Here is a 22,534-nt window from a genome sequence, read left to right as displayed (position 1 = left end):
TTTGAAAAGTTCAAGAACGATCAAATCAGTCGATAATACTTTGAGCTCCTAATACCTAGCTGCATGAAACACAAAGATACCTATAACGGCTAGATAACTTGCTGTAAATTTACAAGAAATCAGTGTAACATTTTCTTGTTCTCAGTACTTTCAATGTTCCCAGTACTTTCATTCTTACAAACATGATTTTTTCTTTTCTCAGGACTCAAGCAAGAAGGAGTCACCATCTTCCAATGAAGAGGTAGGTATGAAAGCTTGCATATAGTTCTCGTTTTGTTTGTTGTGCTCTTTTATTGGCTTGTATTGCCCCTAGTGGTCATTACTTTTTTGTCAAGTTTAATGCATCATTGGCTTGATGATTACCTACAAATACCTTAATCAGTCATCTCTCTCTCTCTCTCTCTCTCTCTCTCTCTCTCTCTCTCTCTCTCTCTCTCTCTCTCTCTCTCTCTCTCTCTCTCTCTCTCTCTCTCTCTCTCTCTCTCTCTCTCTCTCTCTCTCTCTCTCTCTCTCTCTCTCTCTCTCTCTCTCTCTCTCTCTCTCTCTCTCTCTCTCTCTCTCTCTCTCTCTCTCCCTCTCCCTCTCCCTCTCCCTCTCCCTCTCCCTCTCCCTCTCCCTCTCCCTCTCCCTCTCCCTCTCCCTCTCCCTCTCCCTCTCCCTCTCCGGCACTAAATGCTGTACCACCCTTAAATATTTGTCTGTCCTGTAGCTCATTTGGTAGAGTAATGGACTCAGCAGTCAGCAGTGAGAGGTCGGGTTCGAGCCGCCCCCGCACCCGATATATGAAACTCCTGACGTGGATAGTCCGCGGTTGGTAGAAGCACCCAAGATTACTTAACTACTAGGGAACATTACATGATACAAATAATGTGCAATTACTTGGCCTGTTAAAGTCGGTTGAGTGGGACAGGCTGTGTCGGCATTTGATGGGCATGTTAAACTTTGGCATTTTAAGGGGCCGGGGCCTATGTGGGCCTTGGCTCTGTCAATCTGATCATTCACTCATTTGAGTTTTTGATGAACTACCTACACTTTCTTCTAAGTTTTCAAAAATGGAACGTTCACTGTGCTACACCGCTTCAATTTTGACCGTGACACTTAATTTCGTTTAAGACATTCAAACGAGAGATGATGTCACAGTTCATTTATGATGTTTGCCTTTTGTCCTGAAAATGTGCCGGGATACAGCACGCTTTATGGCCAATCTATCACGATAAGCTGTGTCAGTGGTGTAGCTGATACGCCAAGCCCGCGCCCGGCTTGTCTAGTCACCGAGGAGCGTAACCGCTTTGTGATTGGCACTGTAACCGCAAGAGAGCTCTCTATGTTAAAAGCTTCTCACTGCTGTCTAACTTGGTATATTGGGGCTTTTGGGGACTTCCCACTTTGCTCTGCTTTAGCTACGATTAATGCTCATAAGACCGAGTTTTTTAGCTTTGGCATGGATGAGAAATACATTTCTTTTCCATGCCCACGGCACACGGCGTAATGCTTGATTATATTGTAATTACGGCTTTCCCTCTTCATATTTAGCTGCCAGGTGATTGCGCCGTGCTGCCGCCTAGGAACTTCCTGGCCGGTGCCTTTCTGATAGCGATAAGCCTCAACTGACAAGGAATCTCGGAAAGGGATGGTACCCCTTCCCCACAACCTAGAGCGCTAGTGTTGGTATTTTGCCGGGTACTGGTGCAGCGGGCCGGTGATGACCGCGCCGCCGGTGTCCGCAGGGCCAGCGGGCAGCCGCCGGTGCCGCCGGCGCCCCGCCGCCCACCGCTCTCAGCAAGGTGCCCTACGGCGCCAGCCCCATGATGCGCAAGGACCGCCGCCAGAGCTCCTCCCGCTTCAACCTGCCCAGGAACCGGGAGCTCGAGAAGCTGCCCAGCTTCAAAGGTCAGTCCCCAGCCCGGTCGGAGGGGGTGAAGGTCATGTGATGTGTTTGGGGATTTGGCGAGGCGAGGTCTTGCATTCACTGTAGCACGTTCTGTCTTTTCGTATGCGCGCCTCCTATCCTCGGCCATCATTCTGTTCCGTTTTCTGGTGCTGTATTTATTCGCTTTACCGGAGGAGCTGCTCAGGCTGCGCTGCTGCGGTAGCCTGTTCTGTTCCGAATCGATCGGCCCAATCCGTGGCTCCGTGTCAGAGGTCGCGGCCACTGCTCTGGCTCGAGCTCGACTCTCGCCCCGTGCCAGGGTTGTCACACTTCTGGCGCCGCGTGATTTCGTATTTCGATGGGGATCGAGCGAGCTGCACGATAGGTAGCTCCTCCTGAGGGCCTCTTATTTTCCTGTCCGTCCGACGGGCAATCTATCCGACAATCTGACACAGTCCCTGTGCCATTTCATCCATCCATCCATTCTTTCGTCCGTTCGTCACTCCGTCCGTCCGTCCGTCCGTCCGTACGCCCGCTCACCCGTCCGTTCGTGCCGAGTACGGCCGGCGCGCCTGGCGTCACCACCCGGGGAGCGGCTATCGCGGCGGTAGGGTACCGGCGTGGGCCGTGGCGGCCTTGCCCGACTTACCTGGAACCGACTAGCCCCACCGCTGGTGTTGGCTACAGCAGTAGTACAGCACACTGGCCAAGAGGGATGCTCTTGTCAGCGGCTGAGCTGTGCTGATTAGGTGAGCTTGGGTACGGGGATGAGCTAAGTAGTTCCTCTCATCGTTTTGGATACGACTGAAATGCTCGTTGTCCGTCCCCAGGCAACTTACTGCGATTGAGCAGCATTGAAATTCTAGTGCCAGGTGGGGATAAATGGATCGTCGAAGTTCGTGCTGCTTTACATTCGTCGACAGTGCTTTGCATTTGGTGACATTCAATATGACTATCAATGACTAGGGTGTCAGAGCCCGGGTTTCTTCTGCATGTCGTGCGGCTCTGACCCACTACTTTACAACTCGTCCAGTCACACTCTCCGGGTCGTTAACCGACCTCCGGGGTCGAGAGGCAGTCTGCAGAGGTCGAGGGGTCACGCTGAGACTGTTCAACTGTGTCAGAACGGGCCGTCCATCGGCGAAAGGCACAGTGTCTGCCGTCTTTTATGCTGCCCTTCGACCCGTGTGCTATTGCCGGCACGTAATTGTATTACCGCTGTCTTTATAGTGTTGATCGATTTTCCACTATGGAGATGCTCGTGAATGGTGTGAATGATGGACCTTGGATAGATAATGCAATGCTCTTTTTGGAAAGACTTTCGAATGATCACAGTTCTGGTAAAGAGAATAGAAATGGTGCGAAAGGCAGCACCATAAGATGGCAAATGACCAACATTTGTATTGACCAACATCATGGTCACCAACATTTGTCAACAAAGACGAATCAAATCACCCGGTTCTCCTAGTTTTGTTTTTTCTCGGTACCTATTGAAATCGTTTATATGTAACATTTTGAATTTATCATAGCCTGTCACTGCCGGGAAGCCCGCTATTATCGAAGCACCCGCAGCAGTCTGTGCGCGTTCCAGACGGCTCACTTTCATTGTCGGACCGGGCTGTGATTGACCCAGTGACCCGCTCGGCGCGAGCGGCTCAGTGTCCCCGCTCTCAGTTCGGGCGGCGGTCGGCCGACCGGCAGGCAGCGCAGTGACGTAGGCCCATCGATCCTGATACAGCGGCGGCGGTAGCGGCGGCCTCCCCCACCCCAGTCCCGGCGCATGATGGTCATCTGACACTGATTATTTCGCAGTACGCCTCTATCCGATGGCGGGCAGCCGGCCCAGAGATGAGCCAGCGCAACAGACATGTGGCTCGGTAAACGAGCTAATTGGGGGTGGGTCGGGGAACCAACCAGCAAGGCAGTTCGAGGGGGAGGGAGGGAGTTGGGGTTTATTGAGGGATAGGTCACATTGATAACAGGTTAAGTTTGGACATCAATGGGTGGTTTCTGGTCTTGACAATCCCCCACAGCTCTCAGCATCCCATATTGATTCGTATCTTGCACATCTTCTTTCTCCAATAGGCGTTAGAACTTTGCTAAATATGTTACTAACCGTACCGTAGACACTGCAGCTATCAGCGCTTTGAGCGGTTGCTGCCGGCACTGTAAAGGCGGGAGTGGGCTTCACTGTTCGGTGCATACCTCAGTCGTCACTTTTATCATCTGTGAATTGTGACATTGCCTGTCAAAGGCAGTGGCGAATCGATCCTTTCGACCTTGAACCTGCACTCATTGTAATATTTCGTTGCAAGAGGACTTTGACTCGCAATTTCCACGCGACTTAATCGAAGCAGTAAAATCACTCATAGGTCGTTTGAGCTACGCAACTCGCGGGGTCGTCAATCTCAATACGGCTATCGATCATCAGGTGACCCAGGGCATTATAAAATCAATGCTTTGCCATATGCTGACCTTTAGCCCCCGTCCGACTAGGGAGCCCAACGACTCATCCCTTTTCTGAGACCTTTGGCAGCCAATTGCCAGAGGTCGCATCAACTAACTACTTGGCTGGCCGCGTCACGCGCGCTCGGTCTCGGTAATGATAAAGGCGCGTTTTTGTCAATCGAGTGTCGCATGTTTGCGTGTGAAGTCACACAAGGCTGAGAGAGATATGAACAGGAGCTGAGACTGAGTTTTGCAGGAACTGAGTTATGATCAAGCATGAGTTGAGCAGAAGCTAAATAGGAGGTGTGTGAGGACTGGACCAGTGTTCATTCGGAGTTGAGTCAAAGCTGAACAACCATACCGAAGACGTCATCCTTGATCGATTTGTCCCCATCGATCTGTTTAATAATCAAACGAGCGTTTCGCGTGTCGACGTCGCTGTCCGAGCCACGCATCGGCGCCAATGGTCGTGATCGGTCTGCGTTTACCTCGTTCTTCGTTCAAACCCGCACGAAACGAGTGCAGCTATGATCCGCGAACGGCCAGCAGTGCACGCTGTCGAACTGGCAGGCTTTGGCAGTGAGCCCAATCCATGAGGTCTTTAATGGCAGTCATCAAAAGGTGGCCGGACTTTCCCAAAATAGCTCCGCTTGACAGCGGCTGATCGGGCCCGTCTGACCTGACCTCCCGTAAGCTTGTGGCATCCCCGGCGAGCCGTGGGGGCTTGACGCGAAATGGGGTTAATTGGTGGTCGTTTGATTTTAGCGCGTCCGTGCTATTGGCGGCGTTATGCTGTGCAACAGGGTCGGGTCACCCGCTGACCCCGGTGTGGTGTGTGAACCGATTGATTCGGGAGTATCCGTAGCCTCACGTGAGATCAAAGCTGGGCGCTACGGAGCTGTAGCGCTGACCACTCTATTTATGATCGTGGGCTGAAATCGACGTAGCGTTACGGATACTTAATAGTCACATGTAGGGGGTTTCAGGGCACCAGACGCATCCTGCAAGTTTGTATCGCTACGGCAAGACAGAAGGCGTTAGGGCAGGGAGAGCAAGGGTTGGTTTTTAGAACGACCCTACTTTCTCGGATTTCGGCTGGCTTCGGTAATAGTTGTATCCGTCTGGCGGTTTGTGGGCCCGGTTGTTAGCGCAAGTCACAGCACAGGGAGTAGGAAGCTTAGATTTAGACTTGCTAATAACTCGTGGAGAAGAAACTCATGTTTTGTCAGGAATGAATTCGATTCATTAGATATTCCTGTACGAAAACTCGTCGTTACGTAAACCATGGCGTCCAACTCATGCACGTACTGATGCGGCACTTAGACCACAAGCAATTGATCACGAAGTCTTCGACATTTCAATTGCACAGTTGCTCATCCAACTCATCCTGCATGATTTCGCACATCCTCGTGTATAGATAGTTCGCATGTTTAGGGTAGTTCTAATGAAGACTGCCTCCTGGTCACCTTGTATTTGCGTGAAGCTATTCATGGCGGATGACGTCACTACGGCCGTTGCGTGCTGTTCTGTCGCACCGACGCCGTCGCCGTCCCTTGACAAGGCCTGAAGCCACTCTGTCCGTTTCATCATGAGTGCACGGTCACGAGTGGCACTGCGCGCGTCATCGCTACTGTCGCCGCGTCATCGCTGGCTTGGCGGTACTGGTAGCGGCCTGACAGGGTCGAACGGACGGCACATCGAACTAATTAGTGAGGTCCCGGCGAGTCGGGTCTGTGTCGCCGGCCGCTATTCACCTCGGCTGTGTGATTCGGTATGGCCAGGGTGGGCTGCTGGATATTATCCGGCTGGGCTACACTGGGATCAGCTGGGATACTCGCGTAGTCTCTGGTTCTCATCATATCTCTATCATAAAACTCTGGAGGAGATTCTAACGTTGGCAGCAGGAACCGCCTTGCTGGCTGATGCCCCGCCAGCCTCTGGTCGTACTGGCGACGGTATCTGTTGATTGTTGAGCCAGTACGGTCAATGTCGTCACCGCCGTGAGTGATTGAAGCGCGTTTTATGGTTTGTGAGAGTGTGTAGTTAAAATGACGGCTGGTTAAATGAATCAAAATCATTTAGTGGTGCAGCACAGCCCGTCCTGAGAGATATATTCAATTTTGGCTTGGCAAACGGTTTCTGCGAAAAAACAACAACACGATTTTGACACAATGACGGAACAAATAACACATAAACACAGCGCCAAGATCACCGCCACTGGAACAGTCCGCACACTTACCAAACGTTACTCATGTCGCCTCGGCGGTGATGAATGTTCACTTGTTCAGGCTTATACATTTATCGATATAAACAAAAGTTCTGTTTCGTTTCAGGAAGTTCGTTCTTCGTTCGTGTCTTCGTTATTCTCGGCTTCGGTAACTTGTACAAATTTAGTTGAAATATAAGTCGTAATTTCACATCTTCCAATCAAAATAATGGGCTTATTAACTCAATAGCCCAAAAGCTCACTGGCTTTCAAATTCTTCTCATATTTTGCCTTTTCAATTTTCAAATATTTACACAAATAAAACATTTTTCGCCACCTCGTGCATAAGTCGCTCCTGCTCCACAGCAGCGATAATCGAGGTCGCGACACCCTCCCCCCGCCAGTGTCCCACCTCTTGGGAACACTATACGTCAGCGTCATCAGCGGCCCCTTCAAGAAAGCACGTAACGTCAGTGAAGGGGCCGTGAAGTGGGCCGCTCAAGTTCCGTCTCTGCACCAGTCCAGCACACCATACCGCTCGCTCTCTCTCGTCTGCTGCTCCTGGGTCACCAGCTGATGTCGATCCTTCCTGCATGACGGAAGCGCCTCAGACATTCTCGTAAGGCCCCATGGTGTCGAGCTGATCCAGCCAGGATGACGTTCTCCCGTTGACGTCCACAGGTGCAGAGATAACGGCGCAGTAGTCGGACGGCTGTCTTGGCGGACGGGCTGTGCGGACTAGGTCATCAGGGTGTGTCTATCTGAAAGTCTATCGCCGAGACTAGCGCTGGCATATGTTACATGATATGAATGATGTGAATGATGTGTATGATGTGGTGACTGCAAACTAATCTGCTGTACTTGCTGTTACTTTGTGTTTGTGTGTCTATTTGTGCATGTTCAGTGCCATTCTTGGATCATATTCCTTGGCATCAGGATCACCACACATTCGTTCCTTCTGTCTTTCTTATAGTTGGTTTGCTGCTTCCTGAGGTCGTTCGAGGAAGCACACTTTGTTTGCTGGCCGTTGGTAAGTCAAACCATTGCCAGTTCTGAGTTGCAAGGAGCGGACGTGGCCATCAGCGCTTGGCGTAGTGCGGGTCACGGTCGCTAGCGGCCAGTACCCCCGTGGGGCTTGGTCGTCCACCATCATGACAACATCCCCGACTTCAATATCTCCGGTTCCAAGTGCCCATTTTTCACGTCGCATCAGATTCGGGAGGTATTCTTTCCTCCATCTTGTCCAGAAGTGGTTGGCGATCACTTGAGCATGTTTCCACCTTCTCTTGCTCAGTAGAGCTGAGTCATCAGTTGATCCTGGCGGCAGATACAGTTCTGGCGAGCCCAACAGGAAATGATTCGGAGTCAGTGGCTCGGGGTCATCTGCGTCGCCGCTGCAGTATGTTATTGGTCGACTGTTGACGACATACTCGACTTCTACCAGGGCTGTCGACAGAACCTCGTCTGTCACGACTTGCCGACCCAGCACAACTCGCAGGGCTCTCTTCACAGACGCTACAAGGCGTTCCCATATACCTCCCATGTGGCTCGCCGTGGGAGGATTAAAGTGCCACTCGATCTGTTCTTGGCTGAGCTCGTCCAAAATTTGAGACTGGTTCCACTCCTTGATTGCAGTTCTCATCTCCTTTTCACCGGCTACTATGTTCGTACCGTTGTCCGAATAGACCACTGATGGCTTGCCTCGACGTCCAAAAAATCTCCTCATGCCCATGAGGAAGCTGTCAGTGTCTAGTGACCACACAACTTCTAGGTGAACAGCTCGGGTGCTCAAGCATGTTACCAAAAGGACCCAGCGTTTCTCGGTCTTCCGGAATTTCTTCACTTGCAGCGGACCGAAGAAATCTAAGCCGACGCAGTGAAATGGGCGGGTCGTGTCAAAACGGTGTCGCGGCAGATCTGCCATCTTCGGCTGAGACGGCTTCGCCCTCCTATTCCGACAGAAGGAGCACGCATACAGCACGTGTTTCACGGTCGCTCGACCCCTCGGTATCCAATATTTGCTGCGGATCATACTCAGCGTGTGCTCCACTCCAGCATGCAATGCTCGTTCATGGGCGTCTTGTATTAGCATGCGCGTCACCTCATCCTTTCTACTTAGGATGACTGGATGTCTAGCATCTTCACATATAGGAGCGAGGGAGAGACGGCCGCCGGCTCGCAAAAGTCCCTGTTCATCCAGCATAGGTGACACGCTCAGCAGAGGGCTGGAGGGATGCACTGAACCGCTTGTTGCTATCTTTTTGATGTCAGTTGAAAATGCTCGCTGCTGCGCGTCTTTCAAAATCATCATTTTTGCCGACTCGATTTCAGGACCATTCAGTGCTGTAAGAACCAACGTACGTTTTTGCACAGCGGCTTTCAGGTTGTCGATGTATCTTTTGATCCATGCTACGATTCTAGTATACTTGTTCCATGACGAAAATCGTGCTGGATCTGGCAGTACTGACCGGTATGTCTGGACCTGAGTGCTCAAAATATGCGGAGTCCTTCTCACCTCTGGATCGGCGTGGTCCAGATCTGATGAACCCATTCCTTGAGAGGGCCAAAATTCTTCAGTTTTCTTCAGAAATTCTGGACCTTCCCACCATGACTCTAGGTCATTCAACGTGGCGCCGGAGGCTCCGCGGGAACAGGCATCCGCTGGGTTCAAATGGCCCGGGACGTGCTTCCAATCTTCGCAGGAGGATAAGTCCAATATTTCGGCAACTCTGTTCGCCGTGAACGTATGAAAGCGGCGGCTCTCATGCTGGACGTAAGCCAGTACGATCTTGCTATCTGTCCAGTACAGAGTACGGGAGAGATGGTAGGTGATTGACTGTTTGATACTTGCAGCCAGTCTACAGGCTAACACCGCCGCTTGCAACTCCAGTCGAGCTATGGTGAGCTGTTTCAGTGGTGCTAGTCGTGTTTTCGCCATAACGAATGAACAAAGAGCCGTCTGCTCACCTTCCCCACGGCGCTCGTTCGTCATTCTAACGTACGCCACAGCGCCAAAGGCCGCTTCTGATGCGTCACAAAACACATGAAGCTGGTATTCATCTGGTTCTTGTGTCAGCCTTGCTTTATAACAGCGAGGAATGCGGATATTTTCAAGGTAGTGAATCTCGGATTCCCATTCAAGAAATTCATGGCGCTCAGTTGCCCGCAGTTGGTCATCCCAGCCGTAGTTTAGTGACCACAGTCGCTGTACCAGTATTTTGGCGCGTAGCGTGAATGGGGCAACAATACCAAGCGGGTCAAAAATCATTGCCACTCGTCGAAGCACTCCTCGTTTCGTCTCTGGTACCTCTGTAAAGCGGCTCTTGACACCGATCAGGTCCATTTCCGGTATCCAAACACATCCCAGTGCCCGTTCCAAATCTCCCTTTTGACGCATTAAATCAACGGCGGGAATACCAGAGTTGTATTCTGAATCTTCAAGAACCTCTGAGTGACTGCTTACCCACTTTGCCAGTACAAATCCTCCCTGACCAACTATTTCCGTGACTCCATTTTTTATCATTTTGGCTTTCTCGACTGTTCTAGTAGCCGAATGCAAAAAATCGTCCATATAAAAGCTTTGACGTATCGCTGAGACGATAACAGCAGATTCTGCGTCATCCCTGTGGTCATCTGCGGTTCTCTGAAGGACGTAGCTGGCTGCCACTGGACTACATCTAGCGCCAAATATGGTCACTAGCATCCTGTAATGGTCGGGCGTCTTAGACGTGTCCCCGCCTCTCCACAGAAACGTCAGCGCGGGCTGATCTTCGACTCGCATCTTCACTTGATGGAACATCTCGGTGATATCCCCCATAATTGCTACACGTTCCTCACGGAAGCGGATGAGGATCCCCACCAGGTTTTGCAGCAAGTCTGGCCCTGTGAGAAGATTGTCATTTAGTGACGTTCCTTGACATGATGCTGCTGCATCAAACACTACACGCAACTTTTTCTTGTTAGGATTTGAAACCCCGTGATGTGGGAGAAACCATGTCTTGGGGTTCATCTTGGCAGCTTCAACTTCCTCTTGTGTCAACTTGCGCGCATAACCCTTCTTAACGTATCCCATGAGCGCCTCATCGTATGCTGCCGCCTTTTCTGAATTCTTGCTCATGTTCTTCTCAGTTGAAAGTAGGCGATGGTAAGCTATATGGTAGTTGTTAGGCAAATGAACATCGTCTGTTTTCCACAACAGGCCCACCTCGTAACGGTCCCCAACTTTCATCGTAGTCTCGTCTAAAATCTGTATGGCTCGTCTATCTTCGGTAGACATTGATGTTTTATCCACGTATTTTGTACCAAAACATTCAGTACTCCACCATTCTTGGACATAGACTGGCACCTCTTCTGACTCTGTTTTTTGAACCAACATAATCTGCCGTACATGCTCAGGGACAAGATTGTGCAGTGAGCCGGAGAGCGCCCAACCAAATGCCGTCTTAACGGCGACAGGCTCCCCGGGTTTGCCCATCCTAGCCTCCAGTTGAAGTACAGCCTCGATAACATTAGCCCCAAGAAGAAGCTCAACCTTTTGTCCATTGTAACCGGCTATGTCAAGATCACGAATGTGTTTCCAGCTTTGCATGCGCTTTTCAAGACTCGGAGTTTTAACGTACAAATCGGGAACTGAAAATGCCTCCGAGACAAATATGGGTTTTGACCATGGCTCGTGGGCGGGGACAAGACTCAATGTCACCCTATGGGAAATTTGTTCCGTGCCGCGACCTCTCACCGTTTGGAGTTGGAGTCCTTGTTTCTCTCCGGTCAGTCCAAGATCAGTAAGAACTTCTTCACAGCAAAGTGATGTTTGTGATCCGGGATCGAGAAGTGCGTTCACGGCCCGGGACCGCCCTTCATTTCCCAGAATGCGAACACGCACGACCTGAAGCAAGGTGGCTGCGCCGTGGTCAGGCTTGGACGCAGCAGCTATAACTCGAGTACCGGGGCTGTCCGCCGTGTCCTCGATCCGCCTGGCCTCTGCTTCTGGGATAGGTCGCCGTACCCTCTGGCTCCCATGCAGCAAACGATGATGACGCATCCTGCATCCCTCTAGACCGCACGGCCTGGCTGTTCTGCAATAGCGCGCCCTATGCCCCCGTTTGAGGCAATAGAAGCAGACGTCAGAAGAAGCGACAATTTCGGCCCTTCGATTTGCGTCCTTCTCTAAGAATGAGGGGCATGTGTCTACGTTATGTTTTTCTCCACAGTATATACAGGCCCCGGAATGTTCCACTTCAGTGCTGAGGGCGGCTCTGCGAAGCGGAACAGCAGTCACGTCATGTTTTTTGGCTCGACTCTGTCGGTTTTCTTCTGTTGCCACTGCCGCGTAATTTATAGCTACCCGTACTTGCCGACGCAGCCACATATCAAAATTTACCAACGTTGGTCTGGAGGGCTCCAAATCAAGCACATATTGGCCCCACTCTCTCTTCAGTTCAGAGGGGAGTTTTCTCGCCACGTTATGCAAGTTCTCTGAGCTATGCAAGTCACTTTCATAACCCAGATTTTCCAAGACCGAGACGGCAGAATGAACGGCCGCGTGGAACCGATCGGTTGATTCGGGATCTAAATATCTCGGCGAAGGACAGGAAAAAACAGCTGCTAAATTCGAATGCACAATGTCTTCCTCTCTTCCATAGCGATCTTGTAGCGCAGCTATAGCGGCGCGGTAAAGTCGACCGTCATAAAGCATTCCGGAGATTGTTTTTTGAGCTGGACCAATGACGGCGCCCTGGAGATGCGCCATCTTCTCTGTGTCAGTCAGGGCAGACTGATTGCCAACCAGAGTTTGGAAAAGCGCAAACCAGCGCGGCCATTCCCCGGGAGCTCCACTGAACTTGGTTAGCTCTAACCTGGGGAGATTCTTCAACAGACCGCCATCGGTACCAGCGTGATGTCCAGTATGTATGGCCCGCTGGAATCCAGCGGCGGCAGGAGCGGAGGATGTTGAATCAACAGGGTTGGGCTCTCCCGTCACTTGACGGCTTGGATTTCCTTCCATATCCACACAGGGTCTATCGACAAAATCATCACGCCTCTCCCATTGCAATTCATTTTCGGCAGCGAGTGTTAACTTTGCTTCTAACTCCGCTGTTGCTTGTGTATCTCTCGCATTTTCAAGTTCATTTACTCTTCTCAACTCTTCTTCTTTTCGTTCTCTATCATGTCGATTTTTAAGCTGCTGCAGCTCCATTTCTTTAACTTTCAATATTATTTCCGTTTTCTTTGCTTCAGATATGTGAGAGACTGAAGAACACTCGGAGCCATTGGCTGATGCATCCGGTTCGTCCTTCCTATCCACCAATGCCTTCTCTATCTGATCCATTGTATCATGGTACTGACATTCTGCTTCTGCCACATAGCTTTGGGCCTTCTTTATTTCATCTGCACCATCGAGAGTTTCGATATATTCATCATTTTTTACTTGCAAATTCGCCAAAGCTTCATCGAGCTCAGACATCATTTTCAGCAGACTAGTCCGGCTCCCCTTAGCATCGACCGCGACTTGTGCCCTTCGTCTGAGTCTTGTGAGTTTTGCCAACGCGTACTGACGGCTTTGTTTCCCCTTCGATGATGCCTCAGACATGACTGTTTTTAGCTAAGAAACTTCTTGGATTAACAATTCAGCGAAATAAGTCAGATAACTGAGAGGGATGTATGACAGAGACCTTTGAGCGTTTGAAACTGTCGTCACCGCCGTGAGTGATTGAAGCGCGTTTTATGGTTTGTGAGAGTGTGTAGTTAAAATGACGGCTGGTTAAATGAATCAAAATCATTTAGTGGTGCAGCACAGCCCGTCCTGAGAGATATATTCAATTTTGGCTTGGCAAACGGTTTCTGCGAAAAAACAACAACACGATTTTGACACAATGACGGAACAAATAACACATAAACACAGCGCCAAGATCACCGCCACTGGAACAGTCCGCACACTTACCAAACGTTACTCATGTCGCCTCGGCGGTGATGAATGTTCACTTGTTCAGGCTTATACATTTATCGATATAAACAAAAGTTCTGTTTCGTTTCAGGAAGTTCGTTCTTCGTTCGTGTCTTCGTTATTCTCGGCTTCGGTAACTTGTACAAATTTAGTTGAAATATAAGTCGTAATTTCACATCTTCCAATCAAAATAATGGGCTTATTAACTCAATAGCCCAAAAGCTCACTGGCTTTCAAATTCTTCTCATATTTTGCCTTTTCAATTTTCAAATATTTACACAAATAAAACATTTTTCGCCACCTCGTGCATAAGTCGCTCCTGCTCCACAGCAGCGATAATCGAGGTCGCGACAGTCAACATCTACTTTTTGCGCCGGTAAAGGGCTGCGTCAAGGATTAATCATCGCCATCGATATGTCGTTCTGCGATTGATTAGTTTTCACGAATGGTGCATCGTTCTATAGTTGGGAATGGATTGAATGCCCCGAGTTTTTCCTTCGCTTGCGTACTGTGAAAACCGATATCATCAGGGGGCACGGTGGCTCTGCCCTCGGTCCGTGTGGCCCGCTCTGCTGGCCCCGATGCCCGTCTGTTTTAGAGTAGGTGTCACTATCTTTATTGTCGGGCAATAATCGGCCACCCGCCGCTCGGTAACGCCAGGAACAGTTTGGGAGGGGCGGCAGAGGGCGGGTTCGGAGGCCCGCCGGCTGTGGGTGGTGGCGAGCCAAGCTGGGTGTGCCGGACAGGCATGGGTGGTATCAGGACGGATGGGGTAGGATCAGGACGGGATGATCGTGAGCGACTACACTACGCATTTGTCACTGATCTGAAATGATTTGACGCGGACATTTACAAAACTTTGTTTTTGACGTTGACTTGCCAAAGACTCAACATTTTTTTTTTTTTAGGCTGAAAAGTCATCGTTGGGCGCCTCCACCGTAAGTTAGAATTGGACGTCCGTATTTGGCGAAAACAATCTGGTTACCATCATCGAGCGGTACACTTGCAACTAGAAAAGTTCAACTTTTCACCACTGCACGTAAAACATTCTCTCCAAAACTTGGTGCCGCTAATGACCTAGGAAGACGTGTTCGGAAGACCTCTGTCCAGTGCTCCGAGCAGTCTCAGTCAGCTACCACCCGGGCGTGGCTTCATCTGGGATCGACTCGGCGTCGGGCGGGGGTGGGGAAGCCGCCTCCAACAGGTGCTCGTTAGGAGCTGGTATCGACCGCTCCCGCGCCGCCCCAGAGGAGCCCCCTCCCTCTCCTCCTCTCGAGGTCTGATCTACGGAGAAAGGTCAGCCACCAGGAGCTGGTGAGACTTAAGAGCCGGTATACACCGCTTGGATGTTTGTCTCCAGATAACGGCCATCCCATAGACTGGCGGGAGATGGTAACGTTGATAAAGTGTAGATAGTTTGATAAGGGTTGACAACGCTGAATGCCTACAAGCCTGGATAATATGATTCATGTTATCTATGCTACAAAATATCTTGTCCTGTAAGTGAGATATAATACAGGTGACATATATGTGAATTCATACAACTGGTCCGAGATCACGTAAATAAATATGTGATAACTTGGTCTTTCTGGTTCAACCATCATGAGATGTCAAGCTGAAGTTGGGTAATGGCTGCTTGCGTGTTTCTCCGCCTCCCGGCGTACTCTTTTGGTTCCTGCTCGCGGAAGACGCATCGGCCGCCGATGCTGCTATATTTGGCCTCGGTAACGTGCCACTGGCAGAAATGTATGTGTGCTGTGACCTTTTACAGCCGTCACCTCATCAGTGGTAGTGGCCTTTTACGCTACTGCCAGCTATATTTCTGTAACTGCTGCCGCTGCTGCGTTTGGAACAGCAATGTGAAGTCCGGCCACCTATCGGCAGGGTCGGAAGTGATGGAAATGGACAGGCAAAAGAAGCCTATAGTGACAGACGTGATCTATGCGGCAAGACGTTTTTGTTTGTAATGTTGCGGTTACAGATGTTCCACCAATATTTCGCGCTGCAGCAACCTTCTCTATGAGATGCAGCTTTTCAAAGCGAATTTACTTACTAAACTTGGTTGCACAGTGACGTGTAAGTAACATCGTGAGAATGGTCAGGCTTAGAGTCAAAACTCCATGAACGGTTTGATTTATCCTTATTTTAACCATATCTTATTTTTGCCGCGATTCAGTGTGAGAAGGATGGCAATACATAAGTTGAATTCGATGGCAGACTAAACTGTTATCGCTTTTTCAGACCAGGAAAATGTAGCCCTGGCTTTTATAACACGGCGAAGAACATGTAAATAAAGGCTAGTTTGTGCATACAAATGTGCATGCTAAGGCTGCGGCTTCACACCATATTTAGCACGAAAGACGCACGGGCGGCTCACAGCGGGTATAGTTTCACAGGCGCCGTCATGCAGGAGCCGGTTGCCTATGTGTGTAAACAGCATTATTTTTTGTGTGTGAAGCTCGTTTGCACTAATAAACGTTTTATAACTATTAACAATGCAATCGTTGAATTCATACAATTAGGATGGAATGATCAAAATTGGTAGGTTTATGGTTAGAAGGTACAATGAGTCAAGGCCAATTTAAGCTATGTCTGTCATTGTTCCGACCGATTGGTGCATTTAGCTCTTATCTTTGCTAAAAATGCTACCGATTCCAACGTATCGTCCCCACATGCTTTCGAGTAAAGGCGCGGACCGTGCCCAACTGTCCAACATTTACTCCGATCGCTGCATTGTCCGGGCGGAGATCCGGCTGTGTCCGGGGACCCGTCCGACCGGCCTTCCGCGCCGTCCGGGAGGGACGGACGGGGAGACGGGACCTGTCCGGTGCGGGCCGCTCCTCCGAGCCCGGTGGACATCGGCCCCAGTCGGGCCGGGCCGGCCGGCGACGACCGCACTGCCACAGACCAGTGTCGCCGCCGGCCGGCCGGCTGGTGCAGTGATTGTGGGTGGCGTCAGCGAACGCGTTACCGTGCTTTGCCTCGTCTCTGTTGCGGGTTGTGGTCCTGCCGCCGTCATCCCTTCATGCGCTCTTGGTCTCTGCAGTATGCGAGGTAGGTAGCTTCCGGTCCGGTGCCTGTACCGGACCGGACCTACCAGTGGTCCGGTCCGATGTGCTCCATTGGTCCGAACCGATATCTGATATAGTTCGGTCGAGCGATCCTGATTGAGGTCTGAATAGTGGATTTTAATATCCGAGTGCGCTTTGCATTTATTTTCATTATTTTACGTTATGGAATCCGGATCGGCTGCCCAGTCTTCAATTCGTTGAATGCACTTATAGCTCAATGCTTTCTTGAGAATCGATGCGTTTCCGTGAATGGACATTGGACAGATGGGTCTTCCAATGGTTTAACCCTATTCCTGGCGGGGGGGGGGGGGCCTCAGGAGCCCCCCCCCCTGAGGTTTTTTGGTTATTTCTCCCAAACGCGTTGAGCTAGGAAGCTCAAATTTTCTGAATTTTCCTAAAAGGCTTCTACGCAACATGTCTGAAAATTTTGAGTGGATCTGACCTCAGGTCAGGTCACCAGAGGCGGTTTGGTGACCCTACCTCAGAAAAGTTCGCAATCACGCCAGAGCTAGAGTTTTTGACCGATCAATTTCTTCTCTTCAGGCTTTAGTTAGGATACCAGTATGTGCAATTCGTATATCTCGGAATTTTGATATCGGTGACCTAAGGTCAGGTCAGTTTCGCGACCTCCTCATTATAAGTCAATGGGGGAAAAATCAACTCCCTGTTTTTACCACTAAAACGGGTCGGAATGGCCCCATATACCATACATGACTTCATATACGATCAACCTTCACTACCTTGAGGTCTGTTTTGCTGTTGGGCAGCTGTGAGGTCATGTGACGTCATCAAAGGTCACCAAAGGTTTTTGGCCAATAACTCCGTACAGGAACAAGATACAGACGCGTGGATGGTCTCATTGTGTTCAGCTCGTCAAGACGCATCGAATGATATACATGATGACCTCGAGGTCACGTGACCTGAGGTCAACCTTTGACCTTGACCTTTCGAGGTCAACATATATATCATTCGATGCGGATTGACGAGAGGATCACGATGATGCCCTTAGTTTGTTCCTATCTTGACTAATTCGAAAGTTATTCGAGAAAAACTCTCTCCATATCTAGCGCCGCCATTTTGACTTTTTCGACCCCTGTGACGTCATCTTTGACCTGACCTGAAAATGACCTTAGTAAAAATTGTAGATCTTGACCGTGCGTATCCGATGCCGTTTACCGTTTGTCGCTGCGATGTGTAGTTTTTGAGATCTGAAGGGGGCCGAATCGGCCCCCCCCCCCGCCAGTTTCTTGTCCCGGCGGAGCCCGCCAGGAATAGGGTTAAGCATTTCCCCAAGCGCACCTTTTAGTCACTTTGGAAACTTTGGGCTGACGTGGTCCCTAAGGTTGGTATGGGCTTTTCTTATATTTGCGGCTGCGTCGGGTCGATGCGAGCGTTCCTCATATTTTCGGTTGCGTCAGGTGTTAGACATTCTCTGGGTCGCTTATCTACGCGGACAGCTACCGCCGCGCGAGCAGGGAGGATGGAGGGAGCCGTCAGCCTAGACCGGGTGAGGACGAGGATCGTCTGTCTCGCGCATAGGTCATCTCGCCTATGCAGAGGCGGACGGACCGTTTCTCCTTATGTCGCCAGCGTAAGCTGCTCTCCATCTCTCTGTGCGGCGGGTACGGTCGTTTGGAGTGAGATTGTCGGCGGCCGGGCCGCCCCGCCGTGACCTTTCCGCCGGCTGGTGTGAGGTCATTACTGGGCTCACGGGACGTCTGACCGACCGACGGTAGCGGCTGTCGGCGCCAGCTGCCGCCCCCGGCGGGCCGAGAGAGCGATGGAGAGGGAGGGGTAGCCGACTGAACCCCTATCCTACATCACCCGGCCCGGAGATGGCCACGGCCAGTTCACGACCAGGGCTGCGGCTGGGACACCGGACGGCGAACAATGCTGGTTTTGTCGCTGTTCACTTGGTCGCATCGCATGTGTCATCGATTTGATTATTCTTTGGTTGATGCAATATTTGGGTCATGTGCCATTTACATACTCCCGAGTCCCGTATCTGTCATCAATTATCATGGTTGATGCCATCGATGCCATCGGTTTCTCTTCCCGGTTCGATATCTGTGACAATCGATGGTCTTGCATCCACATTCCACATGAAACACACCACGAGTCGTTGCCCCTTGCTCATAAAATGTTTCGTGGGCATTTTAATGAGCTTACGTTATTTTATTAATTATTTCTGTCGTCTTTCATGTTGTCTTGTTTAACTACTCTATAGTTCTGATTCGGCCCCGGCTTGTCTCTTCAAAGTGAGGAGATTAGTTCGAAGCGATGAAAAGACGGCATAGCCAGTAGGAGTTCTTTTGTTGCGCTTGAAAGACACAAACGTCTGATTAGGACGTCCCCCTAGGAAGCTGGAAATGACACGGCGCTTTTATTTTTCCCTTTGAGACGATATTATTAGGAAATACTGATATAGGATTTTCTGAAAACTGATCTGGAGAGTATCTTCGCATTGGTCTGGGAAAATGATGCCGGAGTTACCATTGATCCGTGCTGCGCGGCTGTCACCACACAGCGTGTGTGTTGACCGACCGTGGACGGGACTGAGGCGGGTCGCAGGCTGACGGGCGGCCTGCCTGTGAGCTATCAATACACGCTGCTCGCAGCGTGTCGAGCTGAGCTGTAGTGGCTGGATGACCCGACTTTGGCCATCGTAATGCCGCTCCGTTACGAGCTCGGCGACGCTGCTCCGTCACGGCCCACGCCAGCGACCCGGAGAAGGTCGTCGGTCGTATTACTACAGGTCCGGGCCGGCACGACGATATTGAGCCGATATACGACCTTGCTCGCCTATACGCCCGCCCGCCGCCCGTACAGCTCACAGGCTCCGTCGCACGGCGTTTTACGGCTGCCCTGATATTTATTGAGGCCTGCGGTACCTGTGACTGTGTGCTAAAAGGTTGGCTGGGATTTGTGTATCATTTCAATTGAGGTTATATAGAGTTTATAGATGTTCTTAATCGTTTTGGTGTAAGCATACAATCAGCATGTGCCTCGTAAATTGCGGGCATTTGCAATCTGGGACTGAATATCCTCCCGTGCTCTAATCGTTATCAGTTGATAGCGGTAATGCGTCAGGGACAGACGCTGTGGAATCGCCCGGCGCTTGTGCGGGTCATGTCAGGTGGTGTGCGCACTCAAGGTCACGAGCATAGTGGCTCCGCTTTTAGTCATGTCGGTAGGTATATAGGGCGTTCCACGACAAATCGACAAGTGCCCTGCACCCTCATATTTTATTTTTTGCTTAAAATTGGTCTAATGGGTTGTGATGGGCGGGGAAGCCAGCTGTGGCAAGGATTTTTTTCTTCGAACAACGGTTTCCGAGATATAGCCTCGGGCAATTCTTGGAGTTCGCGCTGCAGCCCTATGTTTGGCGGCCTATAACTCAGAAACTATTAGTTTTTTACGATAAAAACTTTATATGGTTCAACTTACAATCAACCAACAAACATTTTGGCTATCTCGGATTTTCAATTTTTGAAAATTTTGATCACGTGACCTTTTGTCCTATTTTTCGAAGAGTGACCTTGATATTTTCCCCACTGAAAGTTGCAATTTTGTCTGATGACGATTAAAGCCTTATCAATTGTCATTCATATGCGATAATAAAAAAAAGTGGTTATCGCCCTGCGTTGACCTCAGGTCAGGTCATTTTTATGACCTGTCCATTATTACGAGCGGGAGCGACAGCGAGATCTCGAGAATAAAGCAAGATAGCGACAAGCGGTAAACGGTTAAGGGTACACACGGATAAGGTCTATAATTTTTACTGAGGTCATTTTCAGGTCAGGTCAAAGATGACGTCACAGGAGCTAAAAGGAAGTCAAAATAGCGGCACTACACATATATATGAAGTTTTTCTCGAATAACTTTCAAGGTATCCCAGCTAGGAACAAACTAATAGCACCATCGTGATCCTCTCGTCGATCCGCATCGAAACATATGTATGTTGACCTCGAAAGGTCGAAAGGTCAAAAGTTGACCTTAGATCACGTGACCTAAGGTCAACTTTTGACCTTTCGACCTTTCGAGGTCAAAATACATATGTTTCGATGCGGATCGACGAGAGGATCACGATGGTGCTATTAGTTTGTTCCTAGCTGGGATACCTTGAAAGTTATTCGAGAAAAACTTCATATATATGTATAGTGCCGCTATTTTGACTTCCTTTTAGCTCCTGTGACGTCATCTTTGACCTGACCTGAAAATGACCTCAGTAAAAATTATAGACCTTATCCGTGTGTACCCTTTACCGTTTACCGCTTGTCGCTATCTTGCTTTATTCTCGAGATCTCGCTGTCGCTCCCCCTCGTAATAATGGACAGGTCATAAAAATGACCTGACCTGAGGTCAACGCAGGGCGATAACCACTTTTTTTATTATCGCATATGAATGACAATCGATAAGGCTTTAACCCATATATGCATGAATTAATTTTTTGTCGAGTATTTGTATGAAACTTTCTAGCATTGTTAAACAACATGTTACTAAGCTGCTGACATCAACTGTTTTGTTTTTACATTTAGTGCTTGCCTGATATGCTCGTTCAAAGTGACGTACAAAAATGTACGTCTATGCCAGGTGTCAACAAGACAATTGTGACGTCTGCCGCCGCCGTCCTAAAATAATACATCCGATATCCCTAATACAATGCTAACGTCTTTCGTACTTCAGAAGCGATGTATGAGGGATGGGTTGGGGTGGGGATGGGGTTGTGGAGGGGGTAGGGTGACGTCATGTCATCGTTAACCTGGGCGAGGGGAATAACTTGTGTTGTACGAGTATGGTCAAATATGATGTATGATATGTTGTGTTGCATTAGAGACCCTTGGAAATGGTAGTTACAATTCATACGTTGAATTAGGAAATAGATGTAGATCATGTATGATGAAAATAAGGAAATTTGCAAAACACAACTCAATTATGTCAACTTTTACCGTCTATTGAAAACTTGTCTCATGTACATAATAGTCAACATAGTACATTTATAAAAAGAGCACGTTGTCAATGGCGATCAGGAGGCGTTCTGCTGCTGGCCACCGACGCGGTGACCCTGTGCTCCCCTGTGGCAGTCACAGTCCGGCGCCCGGCGCGCTCCATGCTGACTACCTGACTGCAGAGCTTCTTGAGGAGACAGAAGATGTAGCCGTTCCGCTGGGGGCCTTCGCCCAGGACGTCTGCCTCGTCCACGCAGCTGACGCGTCGGTCGTCGTAATGGCACTAGTGATGTCAATTTCAGAAAACATATGTCCAATGTCCGTCCAATGTCCAATACTTACGTCGACTGTCCGTCCAAAAATGTCCAAGCCAGCCATTTGTCCAAAGATGTCCGACATCTACGCAATAGTTTACACTCAACACCGTTATTTAATTTGGTTTTAATGTATCGTTACCAGCTCAAAAGTGGTATTCATATCGAAAGCTGAGCTTTCTACAGCCAATCAATGTTAAACACGATTACTTTATGAAAATGTTGAGGTGTAGCAAGCGGTTGTCCAAAGTTGTCCAAAGCCTGCTGTCATTGTCCAACCGAATTCCGAATTGGACATTGGACAAAATCGGAATTCCGAAGATTCAAGTTCCGATTGACACCACTAAATGGCACCACCTGTCCCGTCCCACACTGTACACGTCAGACACTGTCCCGAGCGCGTGGCCCCGCTGTAATGACTAAAGACGGCCATCAGCCGGACGTAAAGTCGCCGGCATGGTCAGCGGAGCAGAGCGACTGGTCGCCCTCGACTTAGAACTCGGAGAGGTGCGTCTGTCCAGGGGCGTCGGCCGGCTCTTCCTTCCCCAGTGACGGCATGATGGCCTCTTGGAACTCGTGATCCTCGACCACGTCCATCCAGCGGATAACAGCCGCACTGCAGCCGTTGTTGGCAGTCGTAAATGCTTCGATGGTCTGATTGGACTTCTTCTTGAAGGCGTTGATGTCGGTGAGCTTGTTCGCCTTCAGAAGGCGATTCCCTCACATGGTACCC

General features: G+C 49.9%; 2 protein-coding genes across 5 annotated transcripts in view; one reads left to right on the top strand and one right to left on the bottom strand.

Annotated features, from left to right (window-relative positions):
• The first annotated feature begins 97 nt into the window (after window positions 1-97).
• Window positions 98-22,534, top strand: part of LOC122373670 (serine/threonine-protein phosphatase 2A 56 kDa regulatory subunit delta isoform-like) — a 43,646-nt gene continuing 21,209 nt past the window's right edge. For all 3 annotated transcript variants that reach the window (XR_006255089.1, XM_043351962.1, XM_043351963.1), the window contains exons 1-2: window positions 98-241; window positions 1,728-1,890. Coding sequence is in view for 2 of the 3 variants with exons in the window: in XM_043351962.1 (XP_043207897.1) it covers window positions 1,806-1,890 (85 nt within the window). In the remaining variant the exon portion in view is untranslated. The remainder of the gene's footprint in view (window positions 242-1,727; window positions 1,891-22,534) is intronic.
• Window positions 6,395-13,814, bottom strand: LOC122373668. Of its 2 annotated transcripts, none has more exons than XR_006255088.1 (2): window positions 6,558-13,814; window positions 6,395-6,457 (listed from the first exon to the last, which is right to left on the bottom strand). XR_006255088.1 is itself a non-coding variant. In XM_043351959.1 (2 exons), the coding sequence occupies exon 2, from the start codon at window positions 13,111-13,113 to the stop codon at window positions 7,492-7,494; it is 5,622 nt and encodes a 1,873-aa protein (XP_043207894.1). In that variant the 5' UTR covers window positions 13,114-13,364; window positions 13,465-13,814; the 3' UTR covers window positions 6,395-7,491. The 2 variants fall into 2 exon arrangements, 1 of the variants encoding a protein (XP_043207894.1); XM_043351959.1 differs by having other exon boundaries at window positions 6,395-13,364; window positions 13,465-13,814.

Source organism: Amphibalanus amphitrite, unplaced genomic scaffold, assembly GCF_019059575.1.
Source record: "Amphibalanus amphitrite isolate SeventyFive unplaced genomic scaffold, NRLGWU_Aamphi_draft 001533F_arrow, whole genome shotgun sequence".
Taxonomy (NCBI): Eukaryota; Metazoa; Arthropoda; class Thecostraca; order Balanomorpha; family Balanidae; genus Amphibalanus; species Amphibalanus amphitrite.
The sequence above is the reverse complement of the archived record's forward strand: the minus strand, read 5'-3'. Positions and strand labels throughout refer to the sequence as shown.

Bases quoted from the DNA above. Each gene is read 5' to 3' on its own strand.
- LOC122373668 (XM_043351959.1), bottom strand. From the start codon at position 13,113: ATGTCTGAGGCATCATCGAAGGGGAAACAAAGCCGTCAGTACGCGTTG.